This window comes from Aedes aegypti, chromosome 3, assembly GCF_002204515.2.
Source record: "Aedes aegypti strain LVP_AGWG chromosome 3, AaegL5.0 Primary Assembly, whole genome shotgun sequence".
Classification (NCBI taxonomy): Eukaryota; Metazoa; Arthropoda; class Insecta; order Diptera; family Culicidae; genus Aedes; species Aedes aegypti.
The window spans coordinates 165972351-165988872 of record NC_035109.1 but is presented as its reverse complement, the minus strand read 5'-3'; the positions used below and the strand labels follow the sequence as shown (position 1 = coordinate 165988872).

Here is a 16522-nt window from a genome sequence, read left to right as displayed (position 1 = left end):
GGGGTGGGTCTGATTTTGACCATGCATCGGTAGTCTTGCGTATCAAATTATTGCTTCTACTTATAAGGTCCAAAGTCGATTTTTGTATAAGGTTTCATCACATTAGACATTTAGATTCCTTGAAACAAGAAGCTTATTTTAGAAGGTAGGAGGTCTGCTACTCCACTGATTCGGAATCGCGTACCTGCTAGATAACGAAAGATAAACACTTGAACTTGGAAAGAACTTGTCTCTTGGATTGAAACCAGCCTCAGATGCTGATTGAGTCATTTTTCCACTTCAACCTTCAAGTGGTGTAATACTCTCTTATACTCTTCCGACTGTAATTCATAAGAATTAACAAGAACAATTAATTAATTTTGAGCTACAGGTCGCCAATGTTATATAAAAAACTGAATTCATCAATGTTTACATGAAATTTAAAGTATAGTTTATTAAACTTTTTGAAGATTTTTTTTAATAAAAGGCACTAGTTTTTTTTTTGAATAAAAGACTCGTTAATGCATCTTCCTGTGCCCTTTGAAGGTGCGAACGCACTTGACAACGGACTAGCATGCAAAAGCCAGTGGCACAGACGTAATACTTTCATACTGAAAATTTTTCTGAAATAAGTTGAAATCGAACCCATGTCCCTTGGATCCATGGTAAAAGGAAAGGTATAGGGTTTTTTATGTTAATGTACAAGTTTATGTCGAGACTTACAGAGACGAACTGTTCATATTTTGTTAAATCAATTCATTCAAGTATTATTCCCATTCTTCTCATGATAAAAATACGTTCCATAATATAATTGTAATACAAGCATGAAACGAGCTCACCAATTTAATCACCCATCCTTGATTGATCCACTTTAAGATGATTATAAAACAAAGCCAAACCTCGAATTTTCAAGAAAACAAAACTTGAGAACTATACAGCGCTTCGTGTTGAAAATTTATTCGATTGGTCACTACCAGCAAGCAAGCTATTTGATTGATTTTTAACGCGAACGGTTGTCAGATTCTCCAGACTTGTGCACTTGAAAATTCAATGTTTGGCAATGTTTTATAATCATTCATTTCATAAATGCAAAGTATAATTCCGGCGCACAGTATGTTGCTCAATAGACCAAAATCAAATTTCAATTTATTTTATTCGGCGTTAATAAATAAGTATCCAAGAGTATTTATAGATAGTATCCGCCTTTCTTAACCGAGTGGTTAGAGTCTGCGGCTACAAAGCAAAGCCATGCTGAAGGTGTCTGGGTTCGAATCTCGGTCGGTTCAGGATCTTTTAGTAATGGAAATTTCCTTGACATCCCTAGGCATAGAGTATCATCGTACCTGCCACACGATATATGAATGCGAAAATGGCAACTTTGGCAAAGAAAGCTCTCAGTTAATAACTGTGGAAGTGCTCATAAGAACACTAAGCTGAGAAGCAAGCTATGTCCCGGTGAGGACGTAATGCCAAGAAAAAGAAGATCCGCTATTGAAACATGTATTGATAAGCCACCCAAAGCACTTAAACTACTACAACAAGCGTCGAAAGTGACAGTTGCCGGAGTAGCAGAAAAACTAAATTTAGTCGCATATTTTCAGCATTCTTTTCAACTAGTACGAAGAGTTTTGAAACCAATTTATTCCATCAAAACCAAAAGGAGAATATGGCTGAAGGTTGGTGAAGTATATTTGGTGAGATATGCACACCAATTTTAACCTTGAATATGAGAAATCGGTACGACGGGTTGGCTATTAAATCAAACTTATGAAATACTAACATGTAACTTTGAATATCAATTCAAAAAATTTCCAGCGACTTCTACCCTAAACCTCTCACAGACATGTTTCTTAGAGTGTCATCCAAGAGGTCTGAAAAATACAGCTGTAACTCCCTGCAACTCTTCGAGATTTTATACTATTTGTTGGTATACTCATTAACCAGCACAAGTATGACAAAAGGTCGAAAGACAAAACGTCGAAAGGACAAAAGGTCGAAAGTGATTTGCTTGGTGTGAAATTTTTCCTTCTTTGAAAAAAGATTTTCGACCTTTTGCCCCTTTCTTTTTGTTCTTTGACCGTTTGTTATTTTGACCTTTTGTCATAGATTCGTGAAAATGTGTTGTTTGTGATAAAAAAATCAAAAAAGCGTAGAAAGGTTATGTGGTCTCGGCTCAACCGGACTTCACACCAGAGCAAGTTTATGCTCAAAATAATATATTATATATGTAGCTTCCAAAATGTTATCCAAATTTTTTTTATTAAAAACTGTAAAAATGCGATTTTTTGTATAAAGGCGTATAAGTCACTTTTGTAGTTACGAGTGAGAAGACATTTTTTCAAATAACTTCTTGCATCATTATGAGCAATAAAAAACAAATTGCGAGGTTTTTCTTGGAAAATGAAGAAATTGGCGCTTGGGATAGTTTTGCGATTATGCGTATATTATATGTCATTTATGCAAATTGTAGCTCTTTTTCCCTTCCATACCAAGTGGCATAATTTTCCAGTTTTGATTTTTGTCTCGCATCTCCATACATTCAACGCACTGTGTGGCGACGCGAAAACACGAACTCGACTTCCCTGAGCATAGAGTATCAAACATGGCAACTTTGGCAAAGAAAGCTCTCAGTTAATAATTGTGGAAGTGCTCATAAGAACACTAAGCTGAGTAGCCGTCTCTGTCCCAGTGGGGACGTTAATGCCAAGAAGACGAATAAAAATGAAATTCGGTCTCTTTACTTGTGCAAACATCAAATTTGATTGTAAACATGTGACGTCACTCCTATCGTAGCATATACGATCTGGATTACAAGATTATTTTTTCAATAAATATGTTCGACGTGGATAGGAATGACGTCGTCAAGTAGCTGTTAGTTTTTGGAATATATAACCTTATAAATATTGTAAACCGTTTTTGAGAAAAACATTTACAAATTGCTGTAGAACAGTAAATATGCGTACATATTTTTAAAAGCATAAAGATTAAAATTCACAGTACGTAATGCAGTTAAAACTCGCGATTTAGCTTTCATTTATACAAATATAGTTTCTTTGGTAATCTAAACCATTTTTTTGTTCACTTTACTTCTTCGCTGGGGGTAAAAGGATTTCATTAATAAATAAGGGATGGTACACAAATAATGTCACGCCAAATTTCAACTTTTTTGACCCCCTCCCCCCCCTTGTCACGTTTTTTGTATGAGTCCTCCGAAATTTTTGTAAGACTTGTCACGCTAGGCTTGACCCCCTCCCCCCCTCGGAGCGTGACGTAATTTGTGCATGACCCCCCAGGTAACCAATAAGCCGTATATTGGGCCAAAATGTTGATTTACGGCTGATATAATGCCAATAAGCAGTTAAATAGCACTATATAAGCCGTATATGGAGGATTGGGCCCGATTTACGGCTAATGGTTACCTGGGCCCTAAAAACGATATAACATTAACAAAGTTTTGTCAAACATGTCTGTGAACATTTGGTTAGTCCGTGGAGAAGCTTCGTTGCTTTTGAATTGCAGTCTGATAATTAAAAAAAGGGTCCACTATAAGAAATATGTATTTTGCTGCGGGTACATAACCTACAAATGCAAAGAAGGTACGGATAGATATAACCATCCGGTGTACGATGGATGTCTTACTATTAAAATACGGCTGAGAAGTTTCTACATTACGTATGCTTTTAATGCTAATCCAGCAGGTTGGTCCTTGGATTGATGTCTGTGAGCCTAGACAAAGCGATGGCAAATTGCACTAAATGGGATTTAAACACCTGAGCACTTTGCGAATAGATAGAATGTGTAGAAATGTTCAAAACTTGTTTATCATATAATTTTCAACGGAAGTAATTTACTGCGCTTTTGAACTATTTTGACCAGGCTCATTTCAGGTTTAGGTTTCTTATTATGCGAAAATGAATACAGTTCCGTTTATGACATCCCTACAGTGCTATAGAATTGCTATATCCTAGATTAGGAAAGAGAAATGCAGCTTACCTTAAGCAAATCGTTCGGCACCCGCATCAGGAGCAATTTTGGCAGCCGGAGTATAAAGAACTTCCTGACCCACGGTGCCATCTTATGTGTGCTTGGCTTGCGATAGTGAATGTTCAGTATAATAATGGTGATCACGACACTGAATCCTACGAGTATCATAGTGAACAGGAGGTACTTGCCAAGCAAGGGCAGTGCCAGAGAGGTAGAAGGTATGATTTCCGATATCAGAAGGAAGAACATGGTCTGCGACAGGAGAATGCTGATGCACAATGCAATTTTTTCGCCCGAATCAGCCGGCAAATAGAATACCAACACCGAGAGGTACGAGATGCCGACACACGGTATTATCAAATTGACTGTGTAGAATAATGTTTTTCGTCTTAATGTGATGTTGAAGAAAATATCTGCAACGGAAAGAAATAAGTAGAAAAGCATTAGAGCGCAATAAGTGCAAGTAGGCGAAAAAGCAAGACACGTGAAATTGAATGCAGTGGAAGAATGCGTCCTGTGTGATGTTATACTTTTTGCTCACACGTGCTTTTAGTTTATGTATCTACATGGAACATATTCATCGGTCTGAGGAGGACATAACAGCTGCTGTTCCACAGAGACTCTCTAATCTATGTGGTTCATCTTATAGAAAGAATTTTATTTTCAGGTGCAATTGGCTTCTTTTTATACGTTTGTTTGCGAATGAATGCGTTTTAACAAATATAATTTTTGTAATAACTATCAGGCACATTTTATGCCCACAAATATTTAGAACGGCCTTATCTTCCTATAAACGTTTGGCTTTGGTGACTTCCTTATATTTCTAGGTGCAACTTTCTGTAATATCAAAGAGATAAATTTTGCAAACAAGTACATGGCGTTTCTCCTCTCTGTGCCCTCTCTCTCTAGAATCCAAAAATACATGTTCTGCAGTGATTTATTTTTACGCTCCACATGCAGTAGACATCCGTTGATACCAATAGCACCTTGAAATAATGCAAATAGACATTAAGTGTGTTTAATTTAAGATTTAAATTTTAGATAACACTGAATCAACAATTTCACGCCACAATACTCGGGTCGTGATCGCATTTCTTCATCCTTGGTTCTGTCACGCGTGCCAAATCGGTGTGTACTTGATCCGTCCACCTAGCTCGCTGCGCTTCACGGCTTCTTGTACCAATCAGATCCGAAGCGTTCACCATCTTTGAAGGGTTGCTGTCCGGCATTCTTGCAACATGCTCTGCCCATCGTATCCTTCCAGCTTTGGCCACCTTTAGGATACTGGGTTCGCCGTAGTCGTGGTTCATCCTTCGCCGCCACACACCGTTTTTTGCACACCGCCAAAGATCGTCCTTAACACTTGGCGTACGAACTTCGAAGACTAAGTGGGTTTTGTGCCTCTTGGAGAAGCTACTTAGAAATAAAAAGAGCACTCCCAGGGGCTTTTCCCTGCTTCAATAAATAAATAAAGAAATAAAAAAAAAAAAAGACTCCAAATCAGTGCTGGGAATGGTAATAGTAGTAGGCTTGAATTTCGCGAAAATTACGTGGCTTTCCCAGAACAGTAGTTCAAAAACGTGAATCTCATCAAGTAGCCTATTTTGGGTGCATGAATTTTCTGAATCGTTAGTGTCATTGAAGGCTCTAAATGCGGGAAATGCAGCGGGAAATAGAACATTTTTCTACAGTAATTTTGGGTTGCCCTTAGCAACGAGTGTTTTGCAATTTTCAAGGCATTTTGCCTACAGCAGCGATAGGCGTGAGTTTCACTGGCTTCGCTGACTGCGATTGGCTTTGTTTGGCTACTGTAGAATGAATTTCAGATTTTTTCCCAACCCTGCTCCAAATGCTTGCAGGTCCTTTTTCATGCCCGCAGAGGACTACCGGTCTTTTTTGAGCGTGCATGATATCGAAGTGGATTAGATGGCCTAGATTGTCCAGAAATAATCCCAATGGTATTTAATTTGTTTTTAATGGTCTGTGAATTGCATTCGCAAGCTTATCCCGTAATTATTGCGTTTGACAGGATTTGAGGTACAAATTTACAGATATATTGGAGATCTTACTATGAGGTCAAAACTTCGATGAATTATTAAAAATAGTTAAAAATTACTTATTTGTGTTTAGCAGACACAAGATTGAATAGTTTCTAAAATTAACTAATAAAAGCCACGTTTTTTTGGTTGTCTGAAAAGAGGAAAGACACCATGTTCTGGTAAGTAGAAATAATCTTCTTAATTTAAAGGAAATTATATCCAAAATATAGCATTTTAAACAAAACTAGATCGTCCGGGGTATTTACGGGTTAACATTGAAAATTTATTGGATTGGATTGGAAATACGCAAATAAACTAACAGCTCGTTATTGCTACGCGCATCCACCAAAGTTGGGAGCCTCTCGTCTGCATGCTTGACTGAATTCGATTACTTACCGGGATATGGCTCGGCACAGCAAGGGTAGTACTTCTCGTGACGTTCCGCTGGTACCCCTAGGATGTCCCACTCCACGCTTGGGTAGTACTCACGTAAGTCGATTCCAATCTTTACCATATTGTCGGAGTTGTTGAGTTGATTTTTATGCTTCAGATCGATCTGACGAGTAAAGAAGTGGAAAAAAGAAACTCTCTCAGTGCACTGATTCGAACGAGAAAGCATGAAGAATTGTGAAACGTAGGCAACTGCCATCATTGGTTGGTTGCCCAGTATATCCGTTTTCTTCCGGAAGCAATGTTATGAATCTTTCATGGTTTCATACGAGATACATCGTATGAAACCACAATTGACACATGCTGACATACGAGCGTCAGCAAATTGAACAAGTTCTGCGGACAAGTTGGGGCTGATCCCGTCGATGAGTGCAGTCATCAAATAACAAGCTTGTGAAATTGACAGCATGTTAGGAGGAAGGAAATATGCGGAACCGTTATTATTTGCTTGTCTATTGGCAAACTAATGAACTCACCGAGATTTCGGTTCCAATCAGGTGCCGTTACGAATAGTTTTCAAGGTTAATACATACACATATGAGTGTAGACGTTTTTCACGAAGTTTGACAACAATATGTATTCAAACAAGAATTAATAAATTTTGACGCATTAGTACCATTCCAACACATATTGATACATTAATGATCCTGAACATGGAATGTTTTTTTTTTAAAGTAATTCCGGGAAAGATTTCTCCAGAAATCATTCCTTAAGTAGGTACCGTAAAACGGTATATGTTTGATAATTCGGGTAACTTTGATAGTGCGTTACCCACCACATACTAAACGAAATATCAAAATTTCTGGTAATCGGTTAAGCAAACCGAATGCAAAACTAAAGAATATTAATATGACACTTCATGTAAGAGCTGTTTTCATTTGAATCGACTTTTGGGGTTTTATATACAAATAATTAAAAATTGATACGATTTTAGCATTTTCGAAACGCTTACAAACAATCTGTTCTACGATCACTATTTGATGTAGTTTTGAATAGTTGGCCACTTACACAGCGTAACAAAAATGACATTTTTGCGTGTCTCAAGGATCAAATTATGTGTCTCGAGTTGATTTGGGGTTGCTGAATCTGATGCCATTTTCAGAAATGTTTCAGCACGTCACAATTTTTAGCTACAGGTCGCCAAAGTTGTATAAAACACTGGTTTTATTGATGTTTACATAAAGTTTGAAGTATAATTTATCAAACTTTTCTGTGATCTAATCCCCTAAGTATCCTATTTTGCACTTAAACTTTCATTTTAGATTAAATTTGGTTGAAATTGCGCGATTAAATTTACATTGAACTGATTTTTTTGACATGCTTGCTGTTTCCATATAAAATTCTTCGTTTCTCTTATATGGGAAAATACAATACTTTTTTATATCATCAAAAAATAACTTTTCCGTTTCGAAAGTATTCTGTGGAAAATTAAGCAAACAAATTGCCTTACAAGCTGGCAAACTTGCATGCAAGTTGGCTAAAATAGTCATTTTTTGCATTTTCAACAGCCAATATCTCAAAAACTAGACGTGCTATGATATTTTAAAAAACGGCAATGGATTCAGCAACCTTTAATTGAGTGAATAGCGATATTTTGGTGCTCGAGATAAAAACGTGTTCCGCAGTGTTATCTTTGACACCCTAGTTATCACCCCATTGCTAATGCAATCCTCGGGCCATCGAGGTAGCCATGAAGACCAACTTTAACTAAGGATAACGAAAATTGTTTGTAGGAGAGTTGACTGTATTATTATTTATGTATCATCATATACAAAAAAAAGCAAGACTAAGCTAACTAACATAAGTTAATTCAACATAACAGAACACGTGATATTCATAAGTCCTATTTTCGATGGGTTGCTTCAGAAGTCTTGGGAGATATTTGGCACTCTATTGAGTCACCGAGGAAAGTTTTCTACATATAGGCGTTTAAAAGAGCGGAAAATTATATGGATGGAAAATCACCAATAATGTTCAAAAGTTGTGCCTCCACATAAATAAATTGAACTAAATTCAAAAAACAAGCAGTCACACTTTTGAAGTGCAATAAATTAAAACTCAACTGAATTCCAAGGAATTCTTAAGTAAAAACATACATTAGTGGCTACGTTTTTACTTACACTCTGATACCCCTCTACTGGAAAATACATGACACACGCTTTACAACCCAGACACCCATAAGTCGCATAAGCATTTATGCGAGAAATTGTTTACTTGTACAAGTTAGATCACACCCGCACAAAATGCAACTGTCAAATCAACTTTGTTATCATTAATTAAGTCGCATAAGTTTACATATTAGTTCGCATTAGAGCATTATCGGGTTATAAATTTTGGTTAATTTCATACACGAATACATTTTTCATCATTGTGTAACCGAGCTGTAATGGTTTAGAATTGAAATTATCATAAAAATCTAAGAAGTGAGCTCTGTTCCAGTTGCGATGGAGACCAGAAACAAGACTAAATGTATAAATAATAAACATCTCGCAGCTTAGTTCTGCACATGAATAAAAAACAACACTCCAGACATGTGGCACGGCAGAAGGTACAACAGTACACGATATGCTTCACCACTGAGATTGTGTATCTTTGGCGAGCATATGTAAACCGCCGGAAAAGCCACATTTCCGTTGTAAGGAAAATAATAATTTCACATTTCTATGCATAGAAGTGTGTAATGCAATTTACTACGAAGATGAGGTTTTTACTTTTGGAAACAGGTATTTGCGTGTTACTGTTACGTAGCATGATTGCGTATTTCTACATACTATTTTGTATTTTTTTTGTAAATGTTTCTGCAGCTGGTTTCCTAGTATTGTACTAATGAATTACATATTATGTTGAAACATTGTAGGAAATTTCGAATAAAACTATTCATAATTTCATACGAAAAGCATTGAAATCTTCAATTGCCATAATAAGTGCTTAATATGTTGAGGTTACAATGTTCCATGACTTCCCTTGACTTAGAGTTTAATCGTACTTGCCTCACGATATATGAATGCAAAAATGATAACTTTGGCAATGAAAGCACTCAGTCATTGTGGAAGTGCTCTTAAAACACTAAGCTGATATGCAGGCTTTATTTCAGTGGGTAAAGGAAAAAAAAAAGAAGAATGAGAAGACAAAGAAGACGAATAAGAGGAAGAAGTAGAAGGATTAGTTTACTTTGAATTTATCTTATACTAATTAAATATTTTTCAGCTCAATAAGCACATGATATTGAAACAGTGGCGCAACCAGGGGGAGGATTTGGGGGTCAAAACCCCCCCAGAGCCAAAAAAAAAAAAGATTACCAAGTAAATTTTTGAAATTAATCACTACACATCCTACAAATACGGAGAAGTGACTTAGTTTGGCTCACATTAACGCTTTGGGTTTCAGTGGTTTTACAGTTATATCTTCAAAATCGTGTTTTTTTACAAAATTAACTGCAAATTGGTCGGCGTTAAGTCAGAGTTGACCAAGTGACATTTTTCATATTTTGAGAAAACTGGGTTTAAAGTCTAACGCTCTGTAATTTTTAAACTCGTTCAAATTCTGGTTCAATATTTCTACACATCTTTGTGTTACTTTCAAACAATATAATGTGAAGTGATAATCATAAAAATCATAATCTAAACCTCTGATAGAACGATTTTTTGATGGATTATGTGTACTTGGTCCACTCTGACTGAACTAAAGATCACCGTTCAGTTTATTGGTTCACTCTGACTGAACAATTTCTAGGAAAATAACAATCATTTAATGCTTGTATGCATATCTTCAAGATAAGCAGATTATCAATACCCTTCGACACCAGTATCGTAAATTCTTCAATAATCCATTCGTCAAAACCGAAATCAGTGGCATTGCGACAGCATAAAAATTATGATTTTTCAGGGTCAGGGCATTGAAGACCAGAAACATTCAAATATGTGTTCAGTCAGAGTGGACCAAGTGAAAATCTTGAGTACCGACCAAAATATACTGGTCCAATAATCGGGTTCTAGCACATTCCATACATACACTATAGAACTACCATAAACTTCAATCGGAATCTGATTTTTTTTTTAATTTGTTTTTATTTTTGATGGTCCCATAGGAGTTTTAACTTTCGAACTCCTCCTCCACCCCATACGCTTTTTGCAAAGGGGAGGCTTACAAGACTTGGTTAATCAATTTGATATTTGATTCGTAGTGTCCTCATGTGTCATCATCTTCTATCCGTTTTTTTTTCTTCGTCTGGCTCCCACGTATGTCCATCGTCTTGTTTTCTTAAGTTTCCATCAGATTTTTTATTAATGGTTTACATTTCCGCTTGAATCGATTCTCATTGGTCTAATATATGCAATTGACTCAATATATACAATAATCAATCAGTTTATTGCTTTTCATCACTTGGTCCGCTCTGTCTGCACAGAAATTGTTGCAATGTCTGACCACCCATCCAAATATGGAAAATGGCTTAAAATCAAAATCAAATGCATCGAATTAAGTAATATTTATTAATTTCTCTTGATGGATAAGTACAAGAGTCATTCGATGTCGAAAAATCTGACAAATCTCTTGTAATGTTTTTCATTTCCTCGCATCTGAATAAGAAACTGAGTGCATTGTGTGAAAAGTTTGTCGAATATTCAGATATATTGGGAACTTTTGAAAACTTCAGTAGTTGAGCTGTTGTATTTTGCACAACACAACTTCGCTTTTCGTAATCAGCATTAGCGGTGATCAACGAGAGGTTAACAGAAAATGCAATATCCGAAGCATTAATCATATTTTAGCCAGCTCAGTATTCAGCCAAATTTTGCAACTATTTTTCAAAGCATATGAATTCCCTGAGAAGCCATTCTTTGGGTTTTAACAATTGCGGAGTTAAAAAAAAAAAACTATTGAATGCTATCGAAGCTGCCAAGGAAAAAGCATATATATCGTAGTTTAGGGAACTTGCAATCAGAAGACACAGTGTGTTTGTATGACAAATTGAGACATGAATTTGCGAAAAAATACGCGTTCCAGTGAGACTCGAACTCACAACTCCGTATACGATAGACCAACGCTTTAACCAACTAAGCTACAGTACACCTTATGATTCTGCGGAATAGAAAGCCAAACTGAATCCGAGTACTAACTATGAACACATCTCTTTTCGCAAATCCATGTCTCTTTCGGACTTAAATGCCAAACCCCCAACACGCTCACGTTTGTAGCTCCCGATCGCAAGTGAGAGCGAATTGTTTATGGATACTGAGTTCTTACGCTCTACAGCCGCATACCTATAAGCCGAATACTTGCCGGCACCAAATTCAGTATGCGTTGAGCTCTCAGTGCGGTCGCACGCTCTACGATCCTATTTATCCTATTAGGCATTTAGTTCATCACTAGATTTTGAAAGTATTGATCATGACTTAGATTTTATTTGTTCTTGGAATACTCATTCCAGTAATCCGATTGTTACAAAATCATCCAAAAACAATCTTTTTGAAAAACATAACACACATTTGGCAATGAAATCTTTGCAGTGAAAGAAAAACTTGTTTTTGAGCTTCATACAACATTCTCTGGATAGTTCACTCTTTAAAATGATCCAATGTTTCCACTTGCAGCTAAGTTTTGCTATAGGGTCCTTGGTTTTAATGTTTTTTTTAAAGATTTTGTCACACCCTTGGTTTAACCCCTCTACCGGCAGCTTCATTTTTTACCGCAATAAAAATATTAAAACCTTGATAACTTTTTTTGTTTCTCGATATTTTTGCCCCTTTGCAGTTCTCAAAAACCTTTTCTAGTTCAAGAATCTATGTCGATATCTGTCATTGGTGATCAGGTCTAAAGATATTCCGATGTTCCTTAGAGGACTGACATTCTCAATATAAACTATCTTTGGCGCCATTTTGTTTTACGTTAGTTTATTAAAATATGAAATGTGGGCTACATAAAGCTAGGTAATAAGGAGCTCCTCTGAAAAAATCATTCAAATTTATTAAGTATTCTAGGAGATATCTGAAAACTACGATATGATGTTCTATGAAGTTTTTAAGATTTTTATTTGACCAGCGTGATACCAGACACATGAATGCTCATTACTCAAAAACGGATGCACCAAATTGCTTCATTTTTTCACAACACACTCTCATTAATGTACTGTTCCGAAGAGTGAATTTTTGAATACGATAACAATTATGTTGCCTGAGATATTTACATGGTTTATAGCTACGCGTCGGTCCCCCAAGGAATTTTGGAATATCTCAGGATCCAGTTGATCAATCAACAATATTGACACAAATTCTAAAACTAGAAGAGTTTTTTGAAAACTTATGAAATAATGGTTCAAAAATATAAAGAAACAAAAAAGTTATCGAAGTTTGCATATTTTTATTGCGGTAAAATATGAAGCTGCCGGTAGAAGGGTTAAACTCAAAACTTGGATGAATTTTGTTTTCCGTGTCCCTTCCGAAATGTCAGATAGGAACAACCCCAAAGTGAAACTCCAGTGTTTTACATCCTGCAAATAAAGAATAAAATAATATGTTAATCAGTCCATAGTCCGAGAACTCTCTCTCTCTTCTGCGCGTACAGCAGCCAGTATTAAAGCTCATAAATCCAGTAGGTACGAACAAGTAAAATGTACCAGAGTCATAGGGTAGTGTAATGACTATCACTTGATATAGGTAGACATGACACAGTGGAAATTTGTCAGCGAAGTGAATGTCAAACATAATCAAAAGTGTCAAGGTTCAAATTTAGACCAATTTTTTAAATTAAAGTTTAAATATGATAGAGCCTTTATTTGAGCGGGAAAATTTGCCAAAGTAGTAGCAAGGACACGCTCTGTTGTGTTATTTGATAAAAACAAGATTTTATCAAAAGTTTTAGGACCCAATTCTGCATTGCTTCCGACATGTTAAGTTAGCAACTACTGCACTATATTTGCCCCCACTTTGTTCAACGCTGGTTTTAGCCGTTTGACAGTTTCCATTTCCGTTTTTGGTTTAATCATTATAAAGAAAAACACCGTGAAGCTAATATACGTTTTTATTTGTTGTTAACTAAATTGTGCTTTTTTGAATTGGTTTCTGCCTCTGGCTCATCCGAAAACCTCTTCACGACAGACTGCAACAATAATAGCAATGATTTCTATTGTAAATTTCTGCGCTTAAAAATCTTTCTCATCGTTAAAAACTTGAAAACATATTTAAGGAACAATACAGATTGACGATTACACGGTATCACGTCAAAGCATTGTAATCTTGTTTAATCCATTTATATACTATGCGTATTGATATAGGGAGATTAACATGAATTCTTCAAGTCGATTTTTTTCTACTTAAAAATATCTTTTCAAATGACATTACCTTCAAATTTACAAACCCCACCTCCCAGAATCAAATCCTAGTTGCACTACTGTATTGGTAGATATTGAAATCATTCTCATTTTTAGTGAACACCCGTTAGTTAAGAGATTGTTTTCTATGGTCGCCTGTGTTGTTAGCAATCACGGTAGTCGACACGTTTTGCTGACATTTGACAGCCTCTATCTTCAGCATTCACATCACGAGATCAAACGAACGTACGAAAAGGAGTCTAATGAATGACGAATGACGCTGAAACGATACGGTTCACTTCTTGTAATAAGTGCTGGTTTCATTGTATTTGTTCATTTATGTCGAATTCGTTTTTGAATCTAGGTTGGAACTGGCGCAACCCGTTCTGAATCACAGTTCCAACCCCAACCCGATTCAGGTTCGGTCGAACTACAATTTGCTTGACGTTGGTTTGTTTATGTATTGATCACCGACTCAGTTCCTAAAAACGAAAACGACATTAGTTAACATCTAAACAGATAACACTGAATCAACAATTTCACGCCACAATACTCGGTTCGTGGCCGCATCTCTTCATCCTCGGTTCTGCCCCACGATCGCCAAATCGATACGCACTTGATCCGCCCACCTAGCTCGCTGCGCTCTACGCTTTCTTGTACCAACCGGATCCGAAGCGAAAACCATCTTTGCAGGGTTGCTGTCCGGCATTCTTGCAACATGCCCTGCCCATCGTATTCTTTCAGCTTTGGACACCTTCTGGATAATATGTTCGCCGCAGAGTTGGGCAAGCTCGTGGTTCATCCATCGCCGCCACACACCGTTTTTCTGCACACCGCCAAAAATCGTCCTAAACACCCGGCGTTCAAAGACTCCAAGTGCTTGCAAGTCCTCCTCGAGCAGCGTCCACGTTTCATGCCCGTAGAAGACTACCGGCCTTATGAGCGTTTTGTAAATGGTACATTTGGTGCGGGCGTGAATCTCTTATGACCGCAGCTTCTTGAGGAGGCCATAGTAGGCCCGACTTCCACTGATGATGCGCATCCATATTTCACGACTAACGTTATTGTCAGCCGTCAGCAAGGATCCAAGGTAGACGAACATGTCGACCACCTCGAACTATCCCCGTCTATCATAACACTGCTATCTAGGCGAGCCCTGTCGTGCTCGGCCCCACCAGCTAGCATGTACTTTGTCTTGGACGCATTCACCACCAGTTTAACTTTCGCTGCCTCGCGTTTCAGGCGGGTGTACAGGTCTGCAACCTTTTCAAATGTTCGGCCGACAATGTCCATATCATCCGTGAAGCAAACAATTTGACTGGATCTCGTAAAAATCGTACCCCGGCTGTTGAGCCCGGATCTCCACATAACACCTTCTAGCGCAATATTGAACAACAGGCACGAAAGTCCATCACCTTGTCGTAGTCCCCGGCAGGAACCAAACGAACTGGAATGTTCGCCTGAAACCTTCACACAATTTTGCACACCTTCCATCGTCGCTCTTATCAGTCTCGTGAGCTTCCCGGTAAAGCTGTTCTCGTCCATAATTTTACATGGCTCTACGCGGTCGATACTATCGTATCTCGCCTTGAAATCGATGAAAAGGTGATGCATTGGGACCTGGTATTCACGACATTTTTGGAGGATTTGCCGTACAGTAAAGATCTGGTCTGTTCCCACGAACTCGTTTACTACAGGTGACACGACGGAAGATGGTCTGGGATAATACTTTGTAGGCCGCATTCAGAATGGTGATCGTTCGAAAGTTCTCACAATCTTACTTGTCACCTTTCTTGTGTATGGGGCATATTACCTCTTCCTTCCACTCCTCCGGTAGCTGTTCTGTTTCTCAGATTGTGCCTATCAGTCGGTGCAGACAAATGGCCAGCCTCTCCGGGTCTATTTTTATTAGTTCAGCTCCGATACCATCCTTACCAGCAGCTTCATTGTTCTTGAGCTGGTGAATGGCATCCTTAACTTCCCTCAAAGTGGGGACTGGTTGGTTTCCATCCTCCGCAGCACTGACGAAGGCATTTCCTCCGTTGTCTCGTCCTTCATTGCCTGTGCTTTCAACGCCGTTCAGGTGCTCTTCGAAGTGCTGCTCCCGGTTCGTATTCTTTCGTTGATTATTCGTTGCTTGATTTTTTTACGGTTGGCTTGCAGGGGCTTGCAAGGCTTGCCAATCCCTTCGATTTCCGGACGACCATTCCCCCTAAAAGTTCGGAGGGCCATAGTGCACAGTTTAGCTTAGAGTCCTTCTCTGGCACTCGGACGATGATCAGCCGCCCCTGACATGAGGAACAGACGCTGTTGTGAGCCGCTCCTAACATGGAGTACAGACGCTCCAGGTTTGCAGAAGCAAAAGCTAAAGCAAACCCCCCCTTCCCTGTCAGCATTCGACCAAAGTTCCCACCGCGGTTTGGTTACCCGATCTTCCCTAATGTTACTCGTACCCCGGTCAGTACCGCGAAGAGGTAGGGATAGGAGTTGCTGGGCAGAAGACTAAGGACCGCACAGAGGGGACTATTTTATTCCTTCAGGTATGCGAGGTACCAATGGTACGCCATGGCCAGCCATTTACCAACCACACACATTCGACATAACAAGCAAGATTAAACTATTCTTGTTGTTCATGTTCAGAAATTTCTGAAATCTATGCAAGATTCATGATTTATGAAAATGTCATCGTGTCAAACGACGTTCATTCCACAGTTTTTTTTTTGTTTCTAGATTTTCATTCTATCTTTCGTGCTGTGTTTGAAAT

At 38.0% G+C, this 16522-nt stretch overlaps 1 protein-coding gene across 1 annotated transcript in view; it reads right to left on the bottom strand.

Moving 5' to 3' along the window:
* Nucleotides 1-16522, bottom strand: part of LOC5563970 (acetylcholine receptor subunit alpha-like 2) — a 93639-nt gene that overhangs the window by 21178 nt on the left and 55939 nt on the right. The window contains exons 5-6 of the mRNA XM_001648229.2: nucleotides 6399-6558; nucleotides 3973-4376 (exon numbers count right to left, since the gene is read on the bottom strand). Coding sequence (XP_001648279.1) covers nucleotides 3973-4376; nucleotides 6399-6558 — 564 coding nt within the window. The remainder of the gene's footprint in view (nucleotides 1-3972; nucleotides 4377-6398; nucleotides 6559-16522) is intronic.